Source organism: Peromyscus maniculatus, chromosome 20, assembly GCF_049852395.1.
Source record: "Peromyscus maniculatus bairdii isolate BWxNUB_F1_BW_parent chromosome 20, HU_Pman_BW_mat_3.1, whole genome shotgun sequence".
Taxonomy (NCBI): domain Eukaryota; kingdom Metazoa; phylum Chordata; class Mammalia; order Rodentia; family Cricetidae; genus Peromyscus; species Peromyscus maniculatus.
The window spans coordinates 47505694-47533043 of record NC_134871.1 but is presented as its reverse complement, the minus strand read 5'-3'; the positions used below and the strand labels follow the sequence as shown (position 1 = coordinate 47533043).

The 27350-nt window shown below is 54.5% G+C and overlaps 1 protein-coding gene and 1 long non-coding RNA gene across 3 annotated transcripts; one reads left to right on the top strand and one right to left on the bottom strand.

Annotated features, from left to right (window-relative positions):
- Positions 1-2315: 2315 nt before the first annotated feature.
- Ncf4 (neutrophil cytosolic factor 4) lies at positions 2316-20995 on the bottom strand. Its single transcript, XM_076556242.1, has 10 exons — positions 20338-20995; positions 14901-14985; positions 14090-14243; positions 11467-11537; positions 9630-9757; positions 8926-8983; positions 8186-8284; positions 4232-4362; positions 3878-3943; positions 2316-2706 (listed from the first exon to the last, which is right to left on the bottom strand). The coding sequence occupies exons 1-10, from the start codon at positions 20367-20369 to the stop codon at positions 2511-2513; spliced, it is 1020 nt and encodes a 339-aa protein (XP_076412357.1). The 5' UTR covers positions 20370-20995; the 3' UTR covers positions 2316-2510.
- On the top strand, positions 5926-13114 carry LOC143269776 (uncharacterized). 2 transcript variants are annotated; one of them, XR_013046483.1, is made up of 3 exons: positions 5926-6253; positions 8192-8368; positions 10647-13114. It is a non-coding gene; the product is annotated as an uncharacterized LOC143269776 (long non-coding RNA). The 2 variants fall into 2 exon arrangements; XR_013046482.1 differs by having other exon boundaries at positions 10644-13114.
- Positions 20996-27350: the final 6355 nt, after the last annotated feature.

Here is a 27350-nt window from a genome sequence, read left to right as displayed (position 1 = left end):
TCCTCTCACCCCTCTGGGAATGGACTATGCTTTTTTCTTCAAATTTCTCATGATTTTTGCCAAGAGCTGAACATTTAAAATGATAAATTATAGCAGTTGTATATACTGACTTTTCCTCTTTCTCCTTAAAGCTTCATGTTGTTATTGTTTGTTTGGTCATGAGTTTATTTTTAATGTTTGGGATGAACTCATTCTTTCAAGTCCATTTTACCTACTATGTGCAGGTAAATGTCCCCACCAAGATTTTTTCCTCTTTGGCCTTTTTAGCCCCTTTCCTAGGATTTATTTTGCATGAACTGCTTATTGGCGAGCAGTTGTGTTTAAGTCTTGGTCCAGTTAGATCTTCACCCTTCGGTGTGGGCCAGGCATGTGGGTGAAGATTTAACTGCCTGTGTTTGGTTAGGAGTCCATTTCTTTAGCCTCCTCTGAGAGCAGACAGCTTCCAGTGTTCACCATGCAGGCTTGCAGCCCAGGAAACCAGTGCCATTTCACTGGTAAGCCTGCCTTCCTACCCATCTCCTCCAAGTCAAAATAGCTTGTTGCTCAGCCATCAGTCAGACAGCATGACACAGGAGCCCCACTAGTCAGTCAGGCTAGTGAGTTCTGCTGAGGGAACCATGTGTGGTTTAGAGAATTATTTCAAGTCAGAAATACTTTTTTTTCCCTAACCTCTCCCAAGTAGATGTTGCTTGCACAGGCAACCTTCCTCAGCTGTCAAAAATGGCCCCGAGTCTAGGAAGCTGGTCTTGGCTATACCTCCCTGGGCTCACCACTATGCTTCTGGCCTTACTCTTTTTTTTGGAGCTGACAACCTCTCCTGCATTGATGCTCATTATGACGTCTATACTTTGAAATCCTTTGTGGGTGTGCATGCCAGGGTATATGTATGGAGGTCGTAGGACAACCTTGGGTATCCTCTCCTTCTACATTGTTTGAGACAGGCTCTTTCATGGTCACCTCAGTGCATGCCAGGCCAGCTGACCCATGAGTTTCTGGGTAGCTCTGGCCTCCATCTCCCATTTTGCCTTAGGCATGCCGAGGTTACAGAAGAGTGAATTAACGCACCCAGCTTTATGTGCATTCTGGACATTTGAAACCACTCATGCGACAAGTGCTCTTCCCATTGGTCTATCTCTCCACCCCAGTGTCCTTCATTATTGGTGACTTTTCCAGCTGACTTTCCAAGAAAAAAATCAGTCAATGTGATACAGCATCCTTAAACCATGTCTTTCTCCACGATCAGAGTCTATGCACCAGAGTTGGGTGATATCGGTGAAGTCAGTCTGCCTGTCCTGGAGTCTCTTCTACAGGTGAGCCCCAGCAGGGGATACCATCTCTTCATCTTCTCAGGTTTCCCCTGTTGTCATGGAAACCCTGCTCATCAGTGAAGCTGTATCCCACATCCCTGGCCTTCTGTGCCTGCAGACCCCCTGCCCTTTTAGTGGGAACAGCATGGATGAAATGAATGTTACAGGTTGAATTGATCTGTTCAAGTTGAAAACGTCAGGTTGAAGTCCCCACTTATAGTGCGGAACATGACAGTTTTGGTAAGTGGGGTCTTTAGAGAGGGGGTCAAGTTATAATGGGGCCATGATTATGGGCCCTAATTCAGTCTGACAGGAATCCCAATAAAAAGGGGTAACTGGACACAGGGACGGGTGCACATAGAGAGAGAGCACACAAGAGGGAGCTCACGTGAAGACTGATTGGGGCTTCTACAGGCTGAGGATTGCTGCAGGTGCTGGGGAGGGGAGGGAATGTTTTCCCTGGGTTTCATAGGGAGAACATTCTTACAGGCGCCTTCATTTTGGACTTCTGCCATCCAGAGCTACAGGGCAGTTCCTTTCTGTCTTCTCAGTCCCCATTTTGTGGTACTTCGTCAAGGCAGCCCTGGGACTCAGACTATTCACCACAACTGCCTGCCATTGCATCTCCACAGGCCAGCCCAGGGCTGGGAAGGGCAGGGGAGTCTGGCAGTTGGTTCCCTGTGGGTGAGACCAGGAGCCACAGGGAGAAGGAGCGCCATCTTCTTGGCCACACCCATCCACAGCAGAGTGCCTGGGGTGGAATTTGGACCTGATGGGGCCAGGGCCGGCAGCTATGGCTGTAATACCACAGACCCAAGAGTTCTCACACTCTGTTGCCATGTGCTCTTTAGAGACTTTGAGTGGCTGATTCTAAGGTCCTGTTAAATGTGTGTTCCACCAGGAAGAGGACTCACTGTGCTCCCCATAGCATTATCTGGAAGGGCAACAGGCCCTAGTCAACAGCATTTTACTCCCTGGCCCTCTCTCCATAAAACTCTACTTCCCAAGTCTGGTCCTTAGAGACAGAATGGTTTATTGAATTCAGAGGTGTCAAAATTATAGTAGAATCCTGGTCCGGTGGGCACACCAGCCTCTGCCCAGGAGGCTTGCATCTCATCCCAGACTCCCTGAAGGTCCTCATGTCCTTAAAGGGTGTGGGCCTTTTGCTAAGCACACACTCCTTGCCACGGGGACCACAATGACTCAGGGCACCGTGTTGTAGACACTGTAGTTGTCCTTCTGGGTGACATGTAGCTTCCAGGTGAAGAGGCGCTTCTGGGAGGGGAGGCCTTGGGCCTGCCTCACCATGAGCCCCACATCCTCATCCGACAGCAGCCGGATCAGATCCCCCTCAGCATCCTGGTAATTGAGTGCAATGTCCTCTCTCTGGAACTCACGCCTGAGGGAACACACCAGGGTTAGTCTGAGGCTCCCAGGGAGAACCCAGGGCCTCGGGTCCACAGAGTGTGGTACCGGCCCTCATCATCCAAGCAACCCTACTCCCATTCTTCAGATGGGGAAACTGAGGCATCAAAGGCAGAGGGAGCTTTGTAATCCGTTAGAGGTGCAGCCTGAAGCATCTTGCATATGAGTGGGTGGGAGGCTTGAGTTTCCTAAGAAAAGAAGGTGGGGCAGCCCAGGGAGGCCTGTGGGAACCAGCTGACAGATGTAGGAGGATGGCCACGCTTCCACATGGCCAGTGGGAACAAGATCTGGACTGACTTTCCATGTACCATTTGGCCCAACAGGCCTAGTCTAATCGTCTTGCAGAATCTCTATCCCATGATTGCACTTCCTGGAAATTATCCCCAGAAAATAAGGAGACAGTATGTGAGTGAAGGACAATATTGTTGACAGGAGCAGCAAAGAGGAAGTGGGCGTGGCCGGGGGGACATTTTGTGTGTGTGTGTGTGTGTGTGTGTGTGTGTGTGTGTGTGTATAGTGTGTTTATACATGTGTGTGCATGTACTGAAGGGATCTGAGCACACAGCAGATAACATGAGGGATGAAATAAGGCCACATACACTGCATTCCCATGACAAGATGGGACAGCGCTTTATGGTTCTGTGAAATAGCAGTTCAGCAATGGCCTGGACCACAGGGTGGTGGTGATTTCCTCAGCTGGGGGCTGTGCCCAGCTTCAAGGCTTTCAGCTGGAGACACGTGTTCTAACAGCAGATCCACAGTCACACACCGTGACCTCAGCTGAGCCCTTGGCCCTCTACAGCCTGCAGGGCTCTTCTTTAAAGGGGGTGTGGGGGCTGCGGTGGCTGCGGGGGCTGCGGGAGCTGCGGGGGCTGCGGGGGCTGCGGTGGCTGCGGGGGCTGCGGTGGCTGCCGGGGCTGCAGGAACTGCAGGCTGTGGGGGAGGCAGGGACTGAGGGGGCTGCCGGGGCTGCGGGGGCTGCGGGGGGCTGCTGGGGCTGCGGGGACTGTGGGGGCTGTGGGGGCTGCGGGGGCTGCAGAAGCTGCAGGGACTTCAGGGGCTGGAGCTGTCACAGGTGGTAGCCTCCCCCTCCACCCCATTCTCCTCTCCAGGTTCCCTTCCTTCTCTCCCACCCAACCTCTCACCTCATGAGCGCTAGCAGGTCTTTGAACAGGGGGGTGCTGTTGAGGTCCTCCTCCACTGCAATGTCCCTAAGGGGGACAGCAGAAGAGAGGAGACATCAGGGTGGGGGGAGGACATGTTTGGGGGACAGCAGAAGAGAGGAAACATCAGGGTGGGGGGGGACATGTTTGGGGGCCAGGAACAAACTCTTGCTATAGCTTGTTAAAGCACTGTGGTGTATCTGGAAGGCAATGGGAGGCGCAGCAGGTGGGTGGGTGGGTGGGGCGTGTAGAGACCGGAGTGCTGGCTGGGAGAGAGTGGTGTGATAGGGGTGACCAGGAAGGCGAGCTGCCCTGTTCTCCCCACAGGCCACCCACTTGATGGTTTTGATTGTGTCCTCGTAGTAGTAGCAGCGCAGCCAGTTGGTGGTGTCGTCTTCCTCCGGGAAGTCCTTGAGGATCTTCACGAAGGAGCCTGGGAAGATGCCGGTGGCTCCCTGGGCTGTGCCCTGTAATGGAAAAGGAGCTGCCTCATCTGGAAGAGAGGCCCAGGGCCGCATCTCAGAGGCCCACACTCTATAATAACAAGGTCCCCTAGATTGTCCCCCAAAGCCCACGTGTCAAAGGCTTGGTCCCCAGGATGGATCTGCTTGAGGGGGTGTGTGTGGGAACTTGCAGAAACAAAACCTAGTGGAAGTGCCTTCTGTCACTAGGGAGAAGGGTTCCTTAATGGGGTACTGGAGACCTGGTCCTTCCCGCTCTCTGTTTTTTTATTTAATTTTTATTTATTTATTTTTCTTCCTGACCATAATGTGAGAGTTTTACGATCTTGCATGCTTTGGTCATGATGAGAGGCCTCAGCACAGAGTCACTTGGTAAGGAACTGGAGATCCCCGGATAGTGAGCCACAGCAAACCTTTCCTCTTCATAAGCTATCTGCCTTGGGTGTTTTGTTATAGTGACTAAAGCCAACTAACACAGAGAAGAAAAGGTGAGGAGACTCACCAAGCTGCCCAACCCAGAAGACCAACACTTCAGTTTTAGAAAACCTTGGAATTTATCTGGAAGCTGTATGCCTCTCCTCCTTTCTTCTCCCCCACCTCCCTCCCGTCTTCCTCTTCTCCGTCCCTCCTTTCCTCATCCCTTCCTTCAGCAAAGGTTTTTGAGCACCATTGTGCCCAAGCCCTGGACTCTGGAGTTACATAAAAACGCTGTTCCTTCATGCAGTACTCCTGGCAGCGCAGAATGGTGGGGATATGTGAACACACTGTGGCCGATGAACATACGTGTAAAGGAGGAAACCAGGGCAGGGGGGAGGGTTGGGGATAAAAGAGAGCCTGAAAGTGCTTCCTGCTCCTTCTCATCCCCTGGGGTCCACAGAAGCTTGGGTCTCTCCCCTAAGCATGGGACCAGGACCCCTGTCTCTGCATTGCCCATGTGATCACTTAACCTTCGTGACCATGAGACAGAAGATGCGTTCTTTTCTGTGTGCATGTAGGTGTGTGCATGTATGCATGTGTGTGTATATATGTACGTGTGTGTATTTATATGAGTGTGTGCGTGTATGCATATGCATGTGTGTATACATGTCAATGTGTATGTGATTTCTGTGAGTGTGTTCATGTGTGTGCATGCATGTGTATGTATATTTATATGAGTGTGTGCATGTGTGTGTATGTGCATATGTATGGTGTACATGTGCATTACGTGCATATTCATGTGTGTGCATATGTACATGTGTACATATTATATATAGGCCAGGGGACAACTTCAGATGTCATCCCTCAGGCTCATATATATATATAAACAGCGTCTCTCACAAGCCTGGGACTCATCTGTCCTGGTTAGTGTTTTGTCAACTTTACACAGATAGGGTCATCTGGGAAGAGGGAACCTCAGCTGAGAAAATGCCTCCATCAGATTGGCCTGTGGGAAAGTCTGTGGAGCGTTTTCTTGATTAATGATTGATGTGGGCGGGTCCAGCCCACATGTGTGGGGCCACCCCTGGGCTGGCGGTCCTGTGTTGTGTAAGAAAACAAGCTGATCAAGCCATGGGTAATGAGCCAGTAAGTGTCGCCCCTCCATGGCCTCTGCATCCGCTCCTGCCTCCAGGTTCCTGTCCTGACTTCCCTCAGGAGTGGAGTGTGACCTGGAATGTCCTCCCCAAGTTGCTGTTGGTCGTGGTGTTTACCACAGCAGCAGAAAGCTAACTAGAGCATGGCCGTTTCACGGCTGGTCTGACTGGCCGGCAAGCTCCAGGGATCCACCTGCCTCTGCCTCCCCAGAGCTGGACGATGAGGACAGCACCGTATCTGGCTTTTTAATGTGGGTCCTGAGGATCGAGCTCAGCTCCTCTCTGTGCCATCCCACAATCTGAGGTTCCTATTCCCGCAGCCTGAGGTATGATGATGATAGCAACCCAACCAGTAAGACTTTCTAGAAAACGGGACCGGGTCTACAGTTCCTCTCACACAGGATCACCACAGCAGATACTCGGGTAGACAAGGCTGCTGCCTGGCTTCTGAGACCCAGTGCACAAGGAGGCAGATGACCAAACAGCCCAGTCCCTACACCTGCTACACTCACTTCTCTCCAGCCCCGGGACACCAGGGACCCTGCCTCAGCCTGTCCCAGAGCTTCCTTTAGACACTGAGGAGCAGAGAGTGTCCAATAGTGACAATGTTATCTGATAGAGAAGGCCAGGCCCAGGTCAGGGACCTGGCACACACCACTCCCTGCCAGTGTGAGCAAAGTAACAGCCAGGGGTTCCAGCTGCAGGGTCTCGTTCAAATCTTCCCGGTGCCCTCACATGCACCGGGAACAAGGCACACAGACTCTCTGGGGACAAGGCCTGGCCGACATCCGCCTCTCCCTTATCCCTGCCAGGAACTGATGAAGAAACACCGCTTTCATCATTTACAGGAAAGGAAACCATGGGGTTGAGCAACCTCCTGAGGTACAAGAGGGCGGCTAAAAACAGCGAACAGTCCAGACGCGCTGGTCAAGTGCTCTGTTCTACTGTTGTTTTGCCGTAAGGAGGGTGGGACCCAGGACCTTGCACACTGAGCTGCCTCAGGTGTGGACACCCCCTCTTAGTTACAGCCATTCTTGCTGCTGGCCAGGGAAGTAACATTACCACATACGAGCCCCCACATCTCTCAAGACGGGGATGTCTGACCCCCAAAGCAAACGTGGAGAGACCTCTGTGATTGTTGTGACCGGGTACCCGGCCAGCACCTAGCGTGGAGAACAGGATGCTGCTGAGCACCCTGCACTGTGCAGAATTACCACCTCCCGCACCCCCCCCCCCCAGGAATCATCAGTCGCCCAAAGCCAAGAGTGTCAGTTCCTAGACATCCTGGCTCTCCCACGCCTGTGACTCACAGGTCACCCAAACCTGCTGGGACCTTGAGGACGATCACAGAGGACTTCTACCCTCTGGATGTTTTCCATGGTGCCTGCCTGCGCAACAAACCCAGACCACCTCACTCCAACCTTCCTCCACCCTCACCTCTACCTTTGCCTCATCCCTCACCCCATCCTCATCCTCACCTCCATCCTCACCTCATCCTCACCCCATCCTCACCTCCATCCTCATCCCATCCTCACCTCCATCCTCACCCCATCCTCACCCCATCCTCACCTCCATCCTTACTCCCATCCTCACCCCATCCTCACCTCCATCCTCACCCCCATTCTCACCCCATCCTTATCCCATCCTCACCCCCATCCTCATCCCCATCCTCACCCTATCCTCACCCCATCCTCACCTCCATCCTCACCCCATCCTCACCTCCAGCCTCACCCCATCCTCACCTCCACCCTCACTTCCATCTTCATCCCATCCTCACCTCCATCCTCATCTCATTCTCACCTCCATCCTCACCTCCATCCTCACCCCATCCTCACCTCCATCCTCATCTCCATCCTCACCCCCATCCTCACCCCATCCTCACCCAATCCTCACCTCCATCCTCACCCCCATCATCACCTCCATCCTCACCCCATCCTCACCTCCATCCTCACCTCCATCCTCACCCCATCCTCACCTCTATCCTCACCCCCACCCTCGCCCCATCCTCTCCCACATCCTCACCCCATCCTCACCCCCATCCTCACCTCCATCCTCTCCCACATCCTCACCTCCAGCCTCACATCGAACTTTACATCCATCCTCTCTCCAGCTTCACCTCTACTGGGACCTCCATCCTTCCTCCAATCTTGTCTCCATCTAGTCTCCACTCCCACTTCACTATTTACGCCCTGGCATCTCCTCGGTCTCACCTCTAGCTTCAGTTAGTCTTACAGACTCTGACCTCACTCCCCTCTCACCTCCAGCCAGTCTTTGTTGATCCTACTGAGAAGGAAGATCACATCTCCAGCTTTGAAACTTAGCTCCAGTTTGCTGTTCCCGTCGAAGTCGAACAAGGCCTGAGGAGAAGGACACCGTGCTGAGGGAGAAAGTACTTGTTGAGCCCTTGAAGGCTGACACTACTTTGGCATCCCTTTCTACAGGTATGAAGACTGAGGGTTGGCAGGGTGCTGATATAGCCCCTCCGTTCATGGAGGACCTCAGATTAGAGCCCTGGTCTCCCCAACTGCAGGACAGGTGGTCCTTTCAGAGTTGGTAGTGTGTACATGCAAGGGGAGGATTCAAACTCTGAGCCAGGCTTGCCCTGTTCCCCCACCTCCCTGGCCTCACTGTAGGCCACAGCCCTCCTGTACCCTGCAACTCTCTACTAGGGCACTATCCACACTGGTTCTGAAATGTCATGTGCGTGTTTCTGGAGCTGTGTGTGTCTAGAGGACAAGGCCTTGTCTGAGGCTCCAGTCCACAAGGCAAGGCTGGCCCAAGAATCCCAGCAAGCTCTCTGGATGAGCTGATGAATGGCCACCTACTCCCCAGCTTCTGTGAGCTGGGCACTTCCCTGCCCTCAGCTGGGCAGGGGTGCTCAGCATCCAGAGCTGAGGCTGTGGCCCCTCCTTCCTGCCGGGTACCCAGCACCATGCAAACGCACAGTGCCGCAGCGGGGCTCCACAGCTGCCGCGGGTGAGGTCTAGCCTCTGGATACCTCTGCTCTTGGAGCTTCCATGCGGTCCACGCTGGCACCTTGTGGAGACACACCCTTGCTACGGAAAGAAAGGAGGGTGTTGTCAGCCTTGTGGATCCCCCAGGGCCCAGCTCCCGGGTTGGAGAGGCCGGGAAAGAAAGATCATGCACCACCACCAGCCACAGTCACTACCAGCCACAGTTGCTCCGGCAGCCAGGCCCTCATCCCGTATTCCCACCACTGCCCCAGGCGAGGTTGTTCTCCCACAGAAGACCCGGAGGCAGAGCTTGGAGGACTGGAGAGGAGATCATGGCTCAGAGCCTTTAACTCCCCACCTGTCCTAAGCTTGGCTCTGGGAGCCAAACTCTCTCACTGTGTTACTATTCCATTTCAACCCAGGAAACTGAGGCTGCGATGGGTGCCTGCTTGGCTGGAATTCAGACCATGCCTTTCTAGGTGCACAGGGAGGTGGCTGGGAAGAAAGGGAATTTGGGGGAGGTCAGGGCTCAGGAGTCCTGCCTGTGTTTTCCTTAGTTCCTTAAAGAAATGACTCACTTAGAAACCAGCGCCATTCCACCGTTGTGGCGCCTGGTTAATTTTTCTGTGAGCAACAGGATGGGAAGGGAGTCCTGGACCCTTCCGAACGAGGAGCAGCAGCGACCCCTGGGGGCTAGAGGTGGGACTCAGTTTGCTGGCTCAGAGCGGGCGCAGGGATAGCCACCTACATTTTGCGCGTGCGCGGTCGGAGCCTGCGGAGCGCCTGGGGCACCTGCTCCGCATCATAGGCAGACTGGTAAAAGAAGATCCTGAGGTCGGGGTCCATCAGCACGCAGACCGGCAGGCTCAGAAGGTTCTGTGCGGAGAGGGGCAGGACAGGGTGGGTGGGCAGTCAGCAGAAAGATCTAGACCGTCTGGTCACCACGCCAGCCCCGTCATCTCTGCTAAAGCATTCTCCGCTGGTAACAAAAATGGGTTACTAGCCCTCAGGAGCCCAAGGAGACAATTCCCGAGCTTGCTTCTGGCCCAGGATGAGCTGGGGAGCAGTGCTGGCTGGATGGGTCCTTTGGAATCATCTAAAGGTCTCCAGAGACGGTAGTTAAGGGGACTGCTTATGCCAAGAACTTATCCTATAATAACCTGAAAGCTAGGATCAGAGAGGGAAATGGTCTGCCCAAAGCTACACAGCTTAGTAAGTAACAGAGCTAGCCCAGGCTGGCCTCAAACTTGCTAATGGAGAGTGACGTGGAACTTCTGATCATCCCTCCTAAACGTTGGGATCACAGACGTGGGCCACTGTGCCTACTTTATTTGGTACAAGGGATCAAACCTAGGACTTCTTGAATGCTAAGCAAGCTCTCTACTTACTGAGTCGTAAAGGAGGACAGTTCCTGGTCTGGGGGTCGGGGGAGGTTCAAGTTTGGAAGTGATGGGGACGGGGGTGGTGGTGGTGGTGGTGGTGGTGGTGGTGGTGGTGGTGGTGAGTGGAGTTTACAGGTTGATATTCTCTACCCCATGTATACTTCTCTTTCCACCCTGTGTACACACTGTGAGGACATGGATCAGGGAAGCCTGGCATGGTTACCTATCTAGTCCCACAGGGCCCTTGTCCCCTGCAGAGCTGAGGCCAGCTTGGGGTAGCTACCTTTCCAGAGGCACCCAGAGTCCTGTGAAAAATCTCTCAGGACCGCAATCTATAAGCAGGTTCACAGCTCTAAAAACACCTTCCCTCATTTTCTCAGCAGATCCCAGCTTCACTCAATGAGAGCAGAGGGCTCTTTTGTCTCCTTTGTGTCCATTCATAAAGGAGAAAGCCAAGGCTTCTTGAGAAAAGAAGGCACCCATCCCAACAAAAGTCTCCAAATAGAGAGCTCCCCAGCTGTGAAAGGCACCTCTGGACACCAAGGAAGGCTTTCCTTCAAGCCGTGGTTTGGGATGCTTCTACTGACGGGGTGCTCACTACCTTTAAGGAGCAGTGGCCCTACCCTACATGGTTATGATGGGAGGGTTCCTTTCCTGGCCACCCTGGCCTCTGCCTCTAACACCGTTTCTTCCATGTCCCCATGGCATAGAAAGCTGACAGTGTGCCCAGTGGGAACACACAGAGCACCCATCCAAGGACGACAGTGAGTGTAGCCCAAATCCAGCTGTGCTCCGGTAAAAAGAGGAATGAGCTCCAAGGGGCCCTTCTCCAGCCTGTGGGAGGGAATGTGATCTGCTGTCATGTCCCATTGGGCAGGCATGAGACACCTCTGTGTGGTGTTGTGGTTTACCTGCCACTGTTCCCACTGGGCAGCAGGTGCCCGGCGGATTGGGGTTAGGGGCAAGCACTGTGTCCCAGAGCTTGGCACACTCAAGGATTTATCAAGCGTGACTCCTTGTGACCCAGCTCCTGGATCCCTGAGAACTTATCCTGCTTCTCTTTCCAGCCAGGCTTCTCAGGATTGAAGATGGGGTCATGGGGGCCTCAAAGAAAGCCCAGTTCTCAAATTCATACCCCAAGGAACTACCTAGCCCCCAGGGTTCCCTGCCCGCTCAACACCAAGGGGACATGGCAGCAGGTACCTTCATGTAGGCATTGAGGGCGGGGATCCGGGTCTCGGCAATCTCCTGTTTCACACCCATGTAGACTTTGGCTGAGGAGAGAAAAGCTGTCCAGAGCCTGGACCACATGGTGCCTGCCCTTCAACAGTTCCACCAGCAGATAACTGCCCAGCACCCCTCTTCCCAGCTCAAAGCTCTTCCTGGCGTTTGTCATGAAACCAGGGTGTCACCAAGACACTTTCTAACTGCATCTTCTAATCACGCCATCACTAGAAGATAGAGGGAGCTCTCTATGTCGTGCCTGCTCCTACACACAAAGTTGTGTACACACATACACCCTCTCACAGTTATGCTGGCACACACACACACACACACTCAGCATACTGTACACACTGTATACACCCATGCAAAGCTCAAACATACACAAACCCATGCATACATACCCTCACTCACACAGACACATACATTCACACTCATATACATGCTCACACAACATACATGCATGGGCAGACTTGCACTCAAATGTACCCACATGAACTTATATACACACTCACATGTGTGCACACACACATATACACAGATATACTGCATTCAGGAACATGTGCATACATACATGCATGCACATACACATATACAGTATACTGACATGTACATGTATACACATACATATATGCAAATACACACATAAGGTCTATGTGCACACTCATACACATGAACACACACATGCACACAGATGCAACATGCTTTTTACACACAAATGTATGCACACACATAAAACATTCTTTAGCAGAGGCACAGGTATGCATGTGCACACACTCACAAGCCTTAGCTCTGAGCACAGGATCTCTGCCTGCCCTGATCACAGTGGTCTTCCATCCTCGGGCTTGGTTAACAACCAGGTCACCACATGATCTTTCAAGTGTCCCGCTATGTAGGGCTCCCCAGAACAACCATGCTGCATCTTGGAGGTGGGGGGTTCCTAGGGTCCCTTTTCTTAGGCTGCTGTAGTTGGAAACCATGGACCCCAAGCCGCATTCACACACACTGACACTTCAGAGAATGAATGAATCATGCCCCAAACCCAAGGAGGAGTGTCCTGGGAAAGAGGGAGCAGGTGATGTCCAACCAAGTGACAAATGTCCTCCAGGAACCCTTAGGCAGGCACTTGGGGGAGCTGCCACCCCGAGGGCCGAACCAGAAGGCAATCCTGTCCAACCCCTGTGGCACAGGATGCACAGGCTGGGTGTCTGTGGTGCCAGGAAGACAGAATATAAAGGGTGGGGCTAGACAGAAGCCATGAATAAAAAAGTGACAAAGTCACAGGAACCAGTCGGCTTGCCAGAGTGGATGTCCAATGTGAGGAGACAAGACGGGACAAGGACTGCGGGGAGAGGGCGGGTGGTCTGGAGAGAAGGGTCTGCAGCAAGAAGGGTGAACAGGAATCAGGACGGCAGGAGGGGAGCTGGATGGAGGGGAGGCCTAGCAGAGGAAGCACAAAGGGGACCCTCAGCTTCAGGACCTCAGACCAGAACCCCAGCACTCTGTCCTGAGGTAAATGTTGGTGGGAGGAGCTAAAGCCAGAGCAGAGGGAGGTGCAAAGGTGAGCCCCTGAGCCTGCAAGTCACAGAAGGAAAGCAGGACCTTTGGGGGACAGGAGGCTCAGGAGAGAGGCTCCCCACAGGGACACTCGTGATAGCTCATCAGCTGGGGGGCGGGGCGGGGGGAGGAGCCTATGCAGATGCTCTGCAGAGGCGGGGGCAGTGTGTCAAGGAAACAGAGCAGAGCTCACGGAAAGTATGTCGAAAGTATGTCGGGAGTAGGAGAATGAGGATGAAATCTAAGGAGAGGGGTTAGCTTGGAACGGCAGAGCCCCCTCCTCATCGCTCAGAAGTGGGGGAGGAGGGGAAGGGGATGGGGGGGCCCTTGCCTCTCAGCCCAGTGTCCTTGTTGGAGAGAATATGGTTCTTTGCAGAGCAGGGGACAGTGCGCACATGGGAGGTGGGTTGGAAGAAGGGAAGAGAAGCAGGCCTCTGGGGTTTCGGGAAGATGTGATATGGTAGAGGCAGTGGTGTCTCCAAGGAGTTGCTTGGGCAAGCTCAGAAGTGGGGTGGCACTGGAGATTTGGAACGGGGTGGGCCATGTGAGAAGGAGGCCTGGGAGGATGAAGGTGGAGCTGGAGGCTATTTGTACTCAGAACTATGTGGTACCCTGCTTCCTTGAGGGACTGAGTAGGAGCCATTGGATCTGTTGAGGCTGAAGCCCTACAGCCAGAGAGCTGTCCTCACAGGTGGCTGAGGGAGACAGGAAAGACCAGAACTCGGGTGCTGGGTGCTCCCAACCCAGGCTTCCAGGGGGTGGGTGGCTATGGCAAGGTGGCTGTACTGGTCCCCAGAGGCCAAAGAGTATGGGGCAGAAGCTGTAGTGGCGAAGAGACCCGAAGACAGGGGACTGGCCGTGTGGGGGAGCACACACACACAGAGGTGGCAGCTGGGAGCTGTTGGGGGACCCTGCCAGCCTGTGGCTCCAGGAGGGCCACTGGCCAAGCGAAGAGTTTGGGAAAGGGGTCGAAACACTATTCTGCAGAGCTGGAAGGTGGGGCAAGGGCCAGGGCCAGCTCCCGGCATCAGGGCAGAGGGCAGGCTACCTGGCAACGTGGGCAGGCTGCAGGTGAACGGGCTAGTCTTGCTCTCTGGCCCGAACCGCTCCTCCAGCTTGCTCTGAAGGGCGTGGAACTGCCGATAGCGCCGGTAGATGAGGTACTTGGACCCTCCTTTTGTCTTCACCTCAATGACAAAAACCTGAGGAGGAGGAGGAGGAGGAGGAGGAGGAGGAGGAGGAGGAGAGAGGTGGGGGAGGGGGCAGCTGGGATGTTGTAGAAGGTTGGGAAGTTGGCAAGGTGGGGGCGTCTGGGGAGGCTGGGGGGTGGTTATGAGATGAAAGAGTTGGGAGATGGAGGCGTCTGGGAAGCAGAGAGGGTTGAGGGGCTGGAGAGGGTCGGGGAGGTGGAAGGGCTGGGGAGGTGGGGGGGGGCGGAAGGTAGAGGGAGTGGGCTACAAGGGAGGACAAGGGAGCCCAGAGGTGGGCACAGGGCACTGAAGCAGGGAGGACCTAAGAGGCAGGCCTAGAACCCAGGAGGTCAGGGCAGAAGCTAGCAGGCACAAGGTGAGGTCAGGGGTCACAGAGAGGGAGCAGGATTTCTCAAGCCCTGCACTGTACTGGGGGTGGGGGGTGAGCCTTCAATGGGGTGGTCCATGTGCTTGGGTGTGTTCCGAAGCACCCCCGTGTTCTATCCAGCACATGTTGGCCATCGTCAGCCCGCCTAGAGAAACCATAATCAAGGTGTCTCAGAGCATGGCCAGGTGTTCCAAAGAGAAGAGCGGCCCTCCTGAGACAGGAGACGGAGGGTGGGGGGTCAGAGGTGAGAGGGCCAAGGAACAGGGGTGGCTGACGCTTACAAAGTGGCTGGTGAAGCCCCTCTTCTCCTCGATGTCAGCGATGTTGGCTGAGATGGCCACGTCATCGGGAAGCTGCTCAAAGTCGCTAGAGGAGGCCAGAGGGGAGGGAGGGGGCCAGTTACCACCTTTGCCTGTTCTGGGCAAAGCTGGTGGAGCCCTGCACCCCTCATTCTTTACCCTGTCCATGCCCGGCACCTCACTGATGCTGGGAACCCAGAGATGTCAGGTCAAGCCCTGAGCATGAGGGGCACAAGCTGGAGTGGGGTGTCACCAGCTGGCTCCTCCTCCAACCAACCACAGCCTCGCTGCCCACCGGGAGCCTGCACCCCTCTGTGCAGCCCTGTGCAAGGCTCTGCATCACAGATGACGAGTGTGTTGGGAAGCCTGCAAGGGTTTGCATGAGTGTACCCCACAGTTAAAGGTTGAGTCCCCAGGGTATCACCATTGGGAAGTGCTGTGGGCCTCTAGGAAGGTCCTTGGGTTCCCAGGGCTTGCCTTGAGGGGGACCGAGGGACTTGAGGGACCATGTTCATCTCCAGCCCCTCTGCTTGGCTCTGGTTCCCAATTTAAGCGGCTCACTCTGCCTTGGACACTTGCTTCCACTTGCAGCCATCGCCAGAGGCCCAAGGCAAAGGGGCTGCCCCACTTTCGACTGGGATCTATAGAACCACGAACCCAAATAAGCCTTTTTACTCCATATATTGATTTTGGTGTTTTGTTACAGTAACATGAAGCTGACTAATAGAGAGCCCCACCCCCACCCCCGCCCACCCCCCTAGTCAAGAGAACAGCTGACTATACCCAAGCAGGAAGAAGTCTCAGAAAAGCAGCATCTGAGCCAGCTCTAGGTGGGTCAACTGGAATTCACTGGAACTAGAGAGGCTCTTCCAGGCAGTAGGAACAGCTTATGCTAAGGTTCTGAGCCCTGAGGAAGAGCCTGATGGGTCTTGAGGTGGATAAGTTAGTCTGAGGGTCTTGGGAGCAGGAAGCTCGGTGGTACCTAGGTGGTACCTTTTTGCCAGAAAAGCCTGGTTTGAGGAGGTCACCACAAGCAGCCAGCCATGTGGATAGAAACGGAGGGTCAGAGACGGAAGGAGACAGATCCATAGGAGGCCTTAAGAGTGAGGGGTCATATGGGACAGGACATACAATAGATAGGACCCCAGAAAGTGCTATTAGCATTTTGTGTGTCCCTGTTTTTTCCTGGCCAGTCGAGTGCCAGCCATGCTCAGCTTTGAATATGCCTAGCTTGGAGAGGCAGTATGTCATGATCGACCTGAACTAAACAGCTGTCCTATTCCTGTTCCCACCGGCCCTTGAGGCCCAAAGCAACCATGTGACGAGCTCTGGTCAATGAGATGGGGTGGGGGAGTGGAGGGACATCTGGATCTGTAGCAACCACAGTGCACCCGTGAGGCAAAAACCTGATGCAGAATGCAAGACTCTGTGGTGCTGGTGTGGGGCTCCCTGAGCTACAGAACCAGTTGCGGTCTTCCTCTGGACTTATACAGCAAAAAAACCACAAAAAACTGGTCACTGTTTAAGCCATGACCAGTCCTCTTTTTCCTGCAGCCTAATGCATTTCCCAAGGGACAGACACGTGACCAAGGTATGGCAGCACAGCTGGAGTGAAAGACGTGCTTCTAGCCTGCACAGGGAGAGGCAGGGCCTGGGGACACCATTCAGCAGGGCTAACATGAGAGGCCTCTGGGCAGACACCCAGCGGGAAGCTGGTGTGTAGGTGTGGGGACTGGCATGGCAGGGCTGACCTGGCGTGGCTAAGGTAAGAGCCACCTGCCTACGGCTAACGCTGCGGTTAAGACTTAAGAGCCTTCAGGGAAGGGCTTCCTGTGAATGGAAGAGGGCTGAGAAGGGCAATCAGAGAGAGAGAAAACAGGGCCACCAAGCACAGCCCAGGTCACCCGTCTAGCCACTTGGACCCAGACCAGGAAGTAGGAAACAGGTGTAACCAGACCCTGGTGGCACGAATCTGGGATCTCAGAAATCCAGAGGCAGAGGAAAGGGGGAATCAGCCTGGGCTGCAGAGTGAGGCCCCCGAGGAAGAGGGGGAGGTAGAGATGCAGGAGGAGGGTAATAGGATGACAAGGAGGATGAGGTGGAGGAGGGAGAGGGTGGGGAGGGTGAGAATGAGGAAGAGGAGAAGGTGAGGAGGGGAGGAGGAAGAGAAAGAGAAGGAGGAGGGGATGGGGAGGGAAGAGGAAAACGGACAGGGGAAGAGGGAGGCTGAGGATGGGGAGGAGGAGAAGCAGCCGGGTTCTCTGGGCAGTGCCTGAGAGACAAAGGGACAATGTGTCCCATGCAACGTCTCACAGCAGGTGGGGGCCCAGGAGCCTGCACACTGTCATCCCAGTCCATGTTCACCTTGTCCCCTGGGACCTAGTGTGTCCCAGGATGGTGCATTAGGACACAAGAGTCACCAGGCAGTGACTCAGGGAGTCAGCAGGCCAGCGGGGGATGTCTCCCAGGCTAGGGCATCTCTGCGGTCACGGGTGACCTTCCCACTGACTTTTCAACATGGCCCATCAGCCCTTGGGAAGAGTGGCCTCATCGATTGCCCCCAGAGGTTTAGTGCAATACTACATTCAGTCGTAATTTCCTGGGCACCAAGCCTGGGGTGAAGCAGGAAGGAACTGGAAGGGGAGAAACGGCCACCGGCCGTTCTGGAAGGTTGGGTAACACTGATGGCTGCCGATGCTGAGCGCACACCGGGATCCAGGTACCTGAGTCACAGGATTGGGAAACTGAGTCACAGAGAGCTTAAGGAGCTTGCCCAGGTGAGGAAGCTGGGATTTGAGACAAAGCCGCTGAGAGATCTTGAAGCCCAGCACTTGGCCTGTTCCCACATTCTGCTGCCTGGACCATAGAACAGGTGCCACTTAGCATCTCTTGTACCCCATATCCCCGAGGAGTGGCGAAACCGAATACTCAAGAAGTAATCCGCCTGCTCCATCACTGCCAAGACCTCTCCGCAGGAGAGGCGACCCTTACCACATCCCTCAAGGACTCAGCAGTGTGGCCGAGGACAGAGGTTAGGACTGCCAGAGGGAAGAGAAGCTCTCTAGAGCCAGGGGCAGCACGGAGGAGCTGGCAATGGCGGCCGGGAGGGCGTCTCAGGCAGGCAGGCAGTGGAGAGTGCAAAGGCCCGGGGGCCATGTGAGAGGGACAGATCCAAGGAACCTCAGCGAGGCCCACATGGCCAGGGCACAGGACACGAGGTAGAAGAAGGACAGAGGAGGGCAGACATGGCCAGGTCCCACACACGGGATCTTCATGCCTCTCGCGGAAGAACTCAACTTTTCTCCGGGGTAGCAGAAGCCAGAAGTGTGCTAGGCAGCACTAGTATCAGAAGACATAGATAGGGCCTGAGGCCCGCACGGTGAGCTGGACCAGCATTCTACTCAGCTCCCTTCCAGAAGAGACCTTGTGGGGGCCGCTCCCCATCCTCTGGCTCTTCCCACCCCTCTGACAACGCAGACAATCAAGTACTTATGCCATGTGATCAGGAGATCCCCTCTGTGACCAGCAGGATCCCTATAATCCCACAAGGGCAGGGATGCTCTCACAGTGCATCCCTAAGTGCCCGGAACAGCGCCAGGTGCTTAGCAGGTTCTCAGTAGTTGCCTCTACCTGTGACTAGCCAGCACGCTGGTAGGTGCAGTGTGAGCAGCCTGGTGGCTTGCTGGGTTGTCAAGGAGGCTGTGGTGGGGGAACAAGGCAGGGGCCTGGGACACCAGGAAACCTCTAGGACAGCTGTCCCCTTAGGCCCCCCACTCAGGTTCTGCTGGGTTGACACCAGGCTCCGTGCACACAGGAGGTACTAGTGGTGGTCAGCTTGGGCACCTGATCTGGAAGAGTCCTGAAAGTGTCAGGTTCATGGCGCCTCAAGCACAGCAGGAACTGGACATGTGGCTATAGGGACCTAAACTCCCCAGCTGCCCTCGAAGTGGCCCCGTTATAGCTTCGGACATAGGTATCTAGGTATCTAGATACCTAAGGTATAGGTATAGGACATAGGTATCCACAGGTATCTAGGAAGGGCTGTTGTATGTACTGTCTCCTTGTCCTTATCTCTGGCTGGGGTGGCCCTAAGGAGGGCACCGGAGATGCTGGATCTGATGGTCCCAGGTCCTGGACCCTTGACCCCATGAGGACCAGAGGAGGGGAGCGGCCCCTCTGAGGGTGGACGGCAGCTGTAAAAAGGGCAGAGTGGGCGGAGGAAGCACACAGCCCTGCTGGTCATCACGGACGTCAGCTGAACCTGCACCCCAAGAAACGGGAAGGGACCCAAGCCTCAAACAGCTGCAGCTTCTAGAAGATTCAAGTTTGCAGGTCTGTCAGTCTCCTAGGAGAATTGGGGGGGGGGGTCAGAGGGGGCTGGAATCATGTCCTGCAACCTTATCCAGCACCCCAGGACCCCCCTCTGTAGCTATGGAGAGCCGTTCTGACCCCTGCCCCAGCACCAACTCCTGTCGCCACACAGACAAACCCCCCTCTGACCTTTGACCTGTGGAAGCCCCATCACTTTTTGCCAGATCTCCTGGGCCCTCTGCTCCCACCTGGACCTCATCAGCCAGACCCGGCTCTGGGTAGCTCTCAAGCGGTTCACACGGAGGCTTTCCTCGCTAATGTCGCTTTCTGTGTGATCCGGGGGACAGACCCCAAGCTCTGTCCCTCACATGCAGATGGCACCACAGACCTGGCTCCAGAGGAGACATGAGCAAGGGCTGACTGAAGGAGGTGGCCAGGCTTGGGGTTGCTCCTATCTGTACAATGCCAGCCTAGTCTGAGATAGATCCAGGTCCGTCTTGAGTTCTAGCGGATTTATTGAGCATCTAGTGTGAACCAGCACTGTTCTGCCTTGCAGAGACACAGCTGTGATCCAAAAGGCCAAAACAAACAAACAAACAAAGAAACACCACCCTGGGGCAGGCAGAGCAGAGGAAAAATAGTAGAGACCCCCCACTCCCCCAACATTGTGCTAGACATCAAGGGGCCATTCAGGAAAAAGAAGCGGAGTCCGTTAGTAGAGCCAGGGCTCTCAGAACCTAGCCCTGAACAAAGACAGGAAACACACAGGCTGATTCTGTCTGAGCAGCAGATGGAAAGCCACCTCTGATGGCAATGTGGAACTGGAACCCAAGCCCGGGACCCAGGACACCTGTGCTCTCAGCCTCTGACGCCCACTCATCCTGTGGCCACCGGCCACATCCAAGCCACTCCCCACCCCGAGCCTCAGAATTCTCCCTGCTGACCTACAAAGTCCAGGTCCCAGGAACCGTTGCAGGAACCTGCATCTCCCGTTGATGCCCTGATACCAGGCGACAGGAGGGACAGCCTCTTACCACCTCCCACCCCCACCCAGGCCGGCTGGGATCCGCTGAGAGAGCCTGGGAGGGCATGTTGGGCACACGCTCACCTCTCTGAACGCAGCTGCTGGGCCAGGGCCATGGTTGTGGGTAGTCAGGAGAGCAGGTGGGTGAGGGCCTTACCCAGCCAGGCCCAGGCTGAGTTCACCTCTCACTTCCTCCTGTCTGTCTTGGGGAGGTCTCCAGGAGCAGCCTTTGAGGCGGTCCCTCCCTCCCCGGCTCCCCGAAGTGCCTTCTTGGGACTCCGAGCTGCCTGCCCACACTTCTTCTCATGCACTTCCTGGCTGCACAGCAGTTGAGGAAGTGCTACCCTTGGGTCCTGGGCCTGTGTGAGGCCACTGGCTTTGGGGATTTCCTCAGGGTCTGTTTCTGGTGCCGAGCCCCACCCACCGGAGAAGCACTTTCAGCTCTGTCTAGTCCGGTAGGGAGACCTGCGGCCCTGGGAACTCACTGCTCATCCTCATTTCCTGAGCCCCCGCGCCCAAGCTTCCAAGGTCTGCCACCCCTAAGGACTGGCGGAGATACTACTTCTGCCCGGAAACTCTCGGTTCCCCTTCCTCTATTATACTTGGGTGTGAAGGTGGATTTATGGCCCATCTTACCCTCACCCCGGTGCTCTGGGCTTTGAGGTCTCTCAGAGCTGCCGAGCACACTGAAGCTCTCCTTACAAACTGCCTTCACCTCCCAACTCGGCTCTCAGAAGAGCCCCACTCCACCCCTGCTGTCCTCAGAATCGCCAAGGCCCTGTCGACTGCCTCCCCATTTCCAATGCTCCCTTCTGCCCCCTGTAGGCCCCGGCTGGAAAGGCGTCCTGACCACGCCTCCCTTTCACTCTTAGGGCTTTTCCTGCAGCAAGCCCCGCCCAGCAGGAGTTCCCTATCCCTGTGTGTTTGTGTGTCCGGCTGCTTCTTCCAGGCCAGCACCATCCTGCAGACACCCAGACTATGTGAGCAGAAAAAAGGAAGCTCTTTGTCAGCTCCTTCAAATGCACAGGGACCTTGGATTCTGCAGGGAGCTCTCCAGAAGGAAGCCTCTGATGAGGATGGACCCAGCAGCCCACAGGACGTCCGTTCCCTCCTTACACCAGAGGGAGATGCCGAGACAGCAGCTTGCCATGGTGTCCCTGGCCATCACTAAATAAGCGAGCCTGAATTCTGTACCCCTCCTGCCTGAACCAGTATTGTAGCTCCCCAACTTGGAGGTGGGGCTGTGGAGATAAGGCCCCCCACTGGGGAGTCGGGAGCCACCCACATTTCTCACCTTAAATAGGACGGGGTTGGAACCAGACTCAGACTCCCCAGGATCTGGCTCCAAGAATACAGAACGGCTGACAGCCCAGACCCTTCCTTTGAAATGTCCCCCTCCATCCTGCCATCCCAAGGGACCTTCTTCTGGTCCTGACTGATCCAGCATCCTGATAGAACCTACCCATTGAGAACTACCCTCCACATGGCCAGGCAGGGCATGGGCTCCTGGGGAGACAGGAACAAGGCTGGAGAAAGTCACAGGAGGGGACAGGAGAGAAAGGGACATTCCAGCAGTAGTTCATCAAGGCATTTGTGCTGCGTAGACAGAGCAGGGCGGCAGGTGGAAGGCCAGTCCTACTCCAAGCACAGGAAAGTGCCGCAGCTCCTGGGTTTAGGTCTTTAACGCATACTTCTAAGATCCCTGTTCAAGACAAGGAAAGGTGATCTTCAGGTTCTAGGGTGGTGGAGGAATTATACCCATGACTGAGACTTGATCACCGGGCCTTGGGAACCGCAAACACGTGTGCTATCAGAGGAGACTCCAGTGACTGGGTGGAGGAGACCAGGGCAGGCCACAGGAGCTCCCATGAGGAGCTGGATGTCACAGCAAACCCTGAAAAGGGTTTTTTCTCAGCTGTTGGCCTGGGTGCCTGCGGGAGCCGGGAGCCGAGGAACTCTTCCAGCCAGGGTCGGAGGGAGCCTCCAGCATGAAGCCCCCACCGGTGTGAAATCCAGAGAAAAGCTGGCCCCGAATTGTGCTGTGGAAGCAGTTTGGAGTCAGCACAGCACAAAACTGCAAACCAGGCGCCTTGGGCTTCAGAAGAATTCACACCTGAGGAGCTAGACAGACGCGCCCAGACTCTGGCTCAGGCCTCAGGGCTCAGGCATCCTGGCTTTAGGAGGAAAGAGTCAGGGGAACCAGGAGGGACGTGGTAGAGGAGGGTGTCTGTGAGCACCGAGGTACAAGCTTGGCCCAGGGGAAGGAGAATATTGGTCAACAGGTGGTCAGGAAACAGGAAGTGACGACATCGCTTCCACAAGAGAGTGTCACAGCACTAGTGAATGACCACGTCCCAGCATGTGTGGCCTGACTTTAAAGTCTGTTGGGGGCTGGGAGGTAGAGCCCTTGACCAGCCTGTGTGAAGCCCTGGGTTCAACCCCAGCACCCAGTAAAACGAGTGTGAGCACACCTGGAATCCCCGCACTCCAGAGGTGGAGGCAGGAGGGTCAGAAGTTCATGACCTCCTTAGTGACATGTCAAGTCCAAGGCCAGTTTGTGTGGAGACCTGTGTGCAGCTGCGTGGGGGCACGTATGAGAGTTTCTTCCGGTCCCTAAAAGACCCTCTAAATCGGGGAGTGGTGACATCACAAATAGGAGATAATACTCTTCTCTAATAGGGTCTTGTCGACAGACAGACAGACAGACAGACAGACACACACACAATGGCAGTGTCTCCTCCCATAAGCCAACACACACTCTCTAAACCATTTCTTATTTATTCTCTCTCTCTCTCTCTCTCTCTCTCTCTCTCTCTCTCTCTCTCTCTCTTTCTCTCTCTCTCTCTGTGTGTGTGTGTGTGTGTGTTGGGGTCACACTCTATAAGCCAGATGAAATTGGAGCCCATTATGTATTATGTAGCCCAGGCTGGCCTCTAATTTGAAGCAATCTTCCTACCCCAGCCTGGGGTAATACCAGGATTACAGGTGTGAGTCACCACATGAGACAGGATGTTTTCTTTTTTGGTCGTCATTTGGTTTTGAAACAAGGTTTTACTGTGCAGTCCAAACTCTCCCCAAATTTGACTTTCTTCTGCCTCAGCCTCCCACAGGAAGATTTATGGTCTTATGCTACCACAACCAGCCAACGGAGTTTGTGTGTGTGTGTGTGTGTGTGTGTGTGTGTGTGTGTCTGTGTCTGTGTGTCTGTGTGCATGCACACGCACACAAATGTGGGGAGCTCTCTAGGCCACTTGCCCAGGGTTCCCCAAGTCCTCACCTTTCCACATTCAGCCCTCCTTCCCCTCTGGTCCCCAAGGGACCGTCCTGTGTTCCTGACTCAGCCTAGGAGCCACCTGGGCAGCAGGGGCCAGGGATGTCCTAGGAGGGGCTTGGACCCCTTGCTGGGCCAGCCCCTCCGTTTCTCCCTCTGTCTTCTGCCCCTGCCTGGGGTTCTGCTGAATGCAGCTATTTCTCTGGCTCCTTTTACAGAGAACGTTGCTGCTAATTTTGTGCGCAGCTCTGAGGCAGTGTAATTGGAAGCCAGACACCCTGTCAGCAGTGGGCTGCAGTCCTCAGCTGCCATGCTTCCTGCTCCCGGGCCTGCTCTTCGTTTCAAGCTGCCACCTGTCCCAGGGAGAGGAGACTCCTCCGGGCTCCTCATCCATCCCTTAAGTAAGCCTCCCCTGCTCTGCACACGTACAAAGAAACCCCTGGTGCAATCCGACTCCAGCCTGGCTTCGGATGCCCCCCCCCCAACAGCCTAATGGTAAATAAACAAGCAAAAGTGACATGGAATCTTGGGGTGGAGGCTAGCCTGTGCTACATAGCAAGCCCTTGTCCTAAACAACAACAACAAAAAAATCCATCTAATTCAGAGCTCAAAGGCCACACGAAGACTGTTGTGCTTCATTAATGGAAGAAAGTTCTCAACCCTTTACTTCCTGCCAGATGCCTTCCAGGATCCCCCAAACTAACAATTTATTGACCAGATTAGAGACTTGGGATGAGCAAGTCAGGAGGTGGAATGAACTGCCAGAGGAAGACAGGGGTGTGCAGAATTAAGCGAAAGACTAACAATGACCAAGAAACCGAAGCCTTAAAAAAACACACCACAAACTCAAAAGTAGTTGCCAAGACCCATTCAGAAAGGAACATCTCCACATGACCCAAGTTTTCTGATACCCCCTCCCAGAAGGAGATCAAGCATGCTCTGCTCAGAAAAGAGCTGGGGTCCCCAGAGTCAGAATAGAGAGGGAATGTGCAGGTCACAAAGTGCCCAACACCATCCAAGCCCTGCTTGTGCCAGCCCAGGGAACACAAAACAGCAGTCAGCCCCATTTAGGGGGATGAGGCAGGGACCTGCCAGCAGTCAGGGATAGGAGCCCCAACGGCAGGACCTGAGGGGACCTCGGAACCCCTTGTGAGGCTGGCAGCTCAGCTGCTCTCTTGGGAACAGAAGGAAAATCCCTGATTAGAGAGAGTGAGATTCCTGGGTTTCCCTCATGCACTGAGTCCCCCCATCCTGACCCACATGTGTCTCCCTTCATAATTTATGAGGGGAGCTTCACTGGACGCCTCCCTGAGCCATAAATAGCCATCCCTGGCAGATCCCAGGCCGAGCTGAGCACCCAGAGGCTGTGGGGAGGCCATCAAGAAGGCAAACTCCCCGAAGGTGGGGCCCCACCCTCTCCGGAAGCAGAGCCGGCGGGGTGAGCTCACCAGCATCTCAGGGCCCAGCTCTGCCGCCTTCTTGGCCACGAGTTTGTGGATCCAGTTTTCTAAATTGAGTTCATATTTGTCTCATAGAAGTATGTTAGCCATCTGGGCCGATGGTGGGTGAAGGCGTTTGCTGTCAAGCCTGCCCACCAGACTTTGATCCCCGGGACCCACACGATGGAAGGAGAGAACTGACTCCTGAATGTGGTCGACACTCTGACCTCCACGTGCACGTGGTTGGTACATACACACCCACACAATAAATAAAAATGCAATAAAAAAAAATTAAAAGGAAATACAGCGGCCATCTAGTCACAAGGTAATGAGCACCTCATGTGTGCATGGCTCTAAACACACCTTGTGACACTTGCGTTACCCGAGTGAATAAATGCTCAGTCCAACATCAAATGCCTAATAGGTGGTGAGGGAATTACAGATGTTAACATCATCCATGATAATTTCCTTAGTGTGACATGACCCTTCCTTTCTCTCCCCAGCACGTCTATCTCCCATTTGTCTCGCTTCTCTCTATGATCCAATTTATCACATTGAAATTTAATTTCCCACTCCATATCCATCATCCACTCTCACCTGGGAGAACAGCGCTCCGCTTATTAAATTTTGATGGGAGTGAACACCAGGGGGCGCTATGACTCAGTCGTCAGGCTTCCTCTCTGCAGCACCACCTAGAGGAGGACATAAGCATCTGCCCATTGGATTCAGATAGACTCATTAGTTATGTCTGAGCTCCGGGACCAAGGATACTGCCGTCCTTCTCCACCCACCATAAGTAGGAAAGCAGCCAGGGTGTGTTGAGAAGGGTTTGTGTTGGCACACAGTCCACGGACGGTGGGGAGGAGCTGTGCGGCAGCCCTTAGGACAGAGCCGTGGGCCAGCTTGGAGTGGAGTGGCTTTATTACTCCATCCTCACTCTGGTGTGCATAGGGTGGGAAATGTTCTCACACCTGTTCTGGAAATGAGAAAACTGAGCCGCTATGAGATCAGGAGGCTAGAGTGACTTGGTGAGTGGGAGAATAATGTGTGGAGCTCCACTGTGGCCGACTCCCAAACTCACGCTGTTACTGTGCCATAATGTCCCCCATCCATCCATCCATCCATCCATCCATCCATCCATCCATCCGCTCGCTCACTCACTCACTCACTCAGTTGGCATTTATTCTAAAGCAGGTTACAGTAGATAGAAACAAATCCAGCACATTGCCGCCAAGCATCTCAGAACACTGTTGAGGTACACAAATCCACCCTGTGTACAACACACCGGGTCAAATACATACATACATGTGCTTACTCACGCATACACACATGCACTCATACACGGGCATCTACATCCATGCAATGAAGCTATAAAAATATGCATGCATGCCACATGCATTCTTTCATACGTGCACAAGGAGGGAGAAGCTAGGAAACCCAGGTTTAGTATCTAGCTTCTCTGGTCCCGTTTCCAGTGTAATCAATCCCTTGCACAGGGGAGTGGCAGGTAGCTTTGACGTTTCAGAGAGAGAGAGTCTGGGAAAGACAAGGGCTGAAAATGCCAGACCCTGGATGCTCTCACCATCTGGCACTGACCTCCCAGGAGCCCACGGATCCCTAATTTGAACCTGGCTCTAGGTTGTCTTCTCAGGAGATGACTTCCAGGCACCAGGTCTCACTGGCTCAGTCATCGGGTCCCTGCTCTGCAGAGGCAGAGAGCAAGCATCTCAGAGTCCCAGGCTGGTGGCAAAGCCGTTTCCTCTCAGCTCTAAACCTGCCTCCTCTTCTCTGCTTTCCTTGTCTATAAAGGACACTTGGCTAGACCCTCAAATGACTGAGGGCTCCAGAAATATTTGAGGCGGGAAGTGGAGGGCGCAGGGATGTCGTATCCGTCGCTGATAGCATAATTTGAACATGTTCCAAACTGCGCTTGAGCTCTTCTCCAATGTGGCAGAGAATGCTGCCCCCTCCAACCCGCTCTCTCCCATCTCCTCTGCTCAAAAAGGCTGGGAGCAGCAAGTGGACCCGTGGCTGGCCACCCAGCTACAAGTACTATTTCCAAGGTGAGCTAGTTTGCTGTTTCCCTAATGTAATGGAACACCAGAGGCTGGCGAGTTGATGAAGAAAAGGAGCTGATTTAGTTTACGGTTTGGGGAGCTGGAAATCCGAATGGCGGCCTCACACCCCAGTGGACGACACCCCAGGGTGTGTGTGACAAGGTGTGCTCACCTGGAGAGACAGGAAGCTGGAGCCGGACTCAGGAGTCAGGATCCGGGTAGAAGAACCGAAAGCCATCTTGGGGTGGGTCCCATTGGAACCACTTTAATCCCTTCCTAGGGTGTGGCCCTCAGAGAAGTAAGGAGCTTGAGCCCAGCTTCTTAAACTGT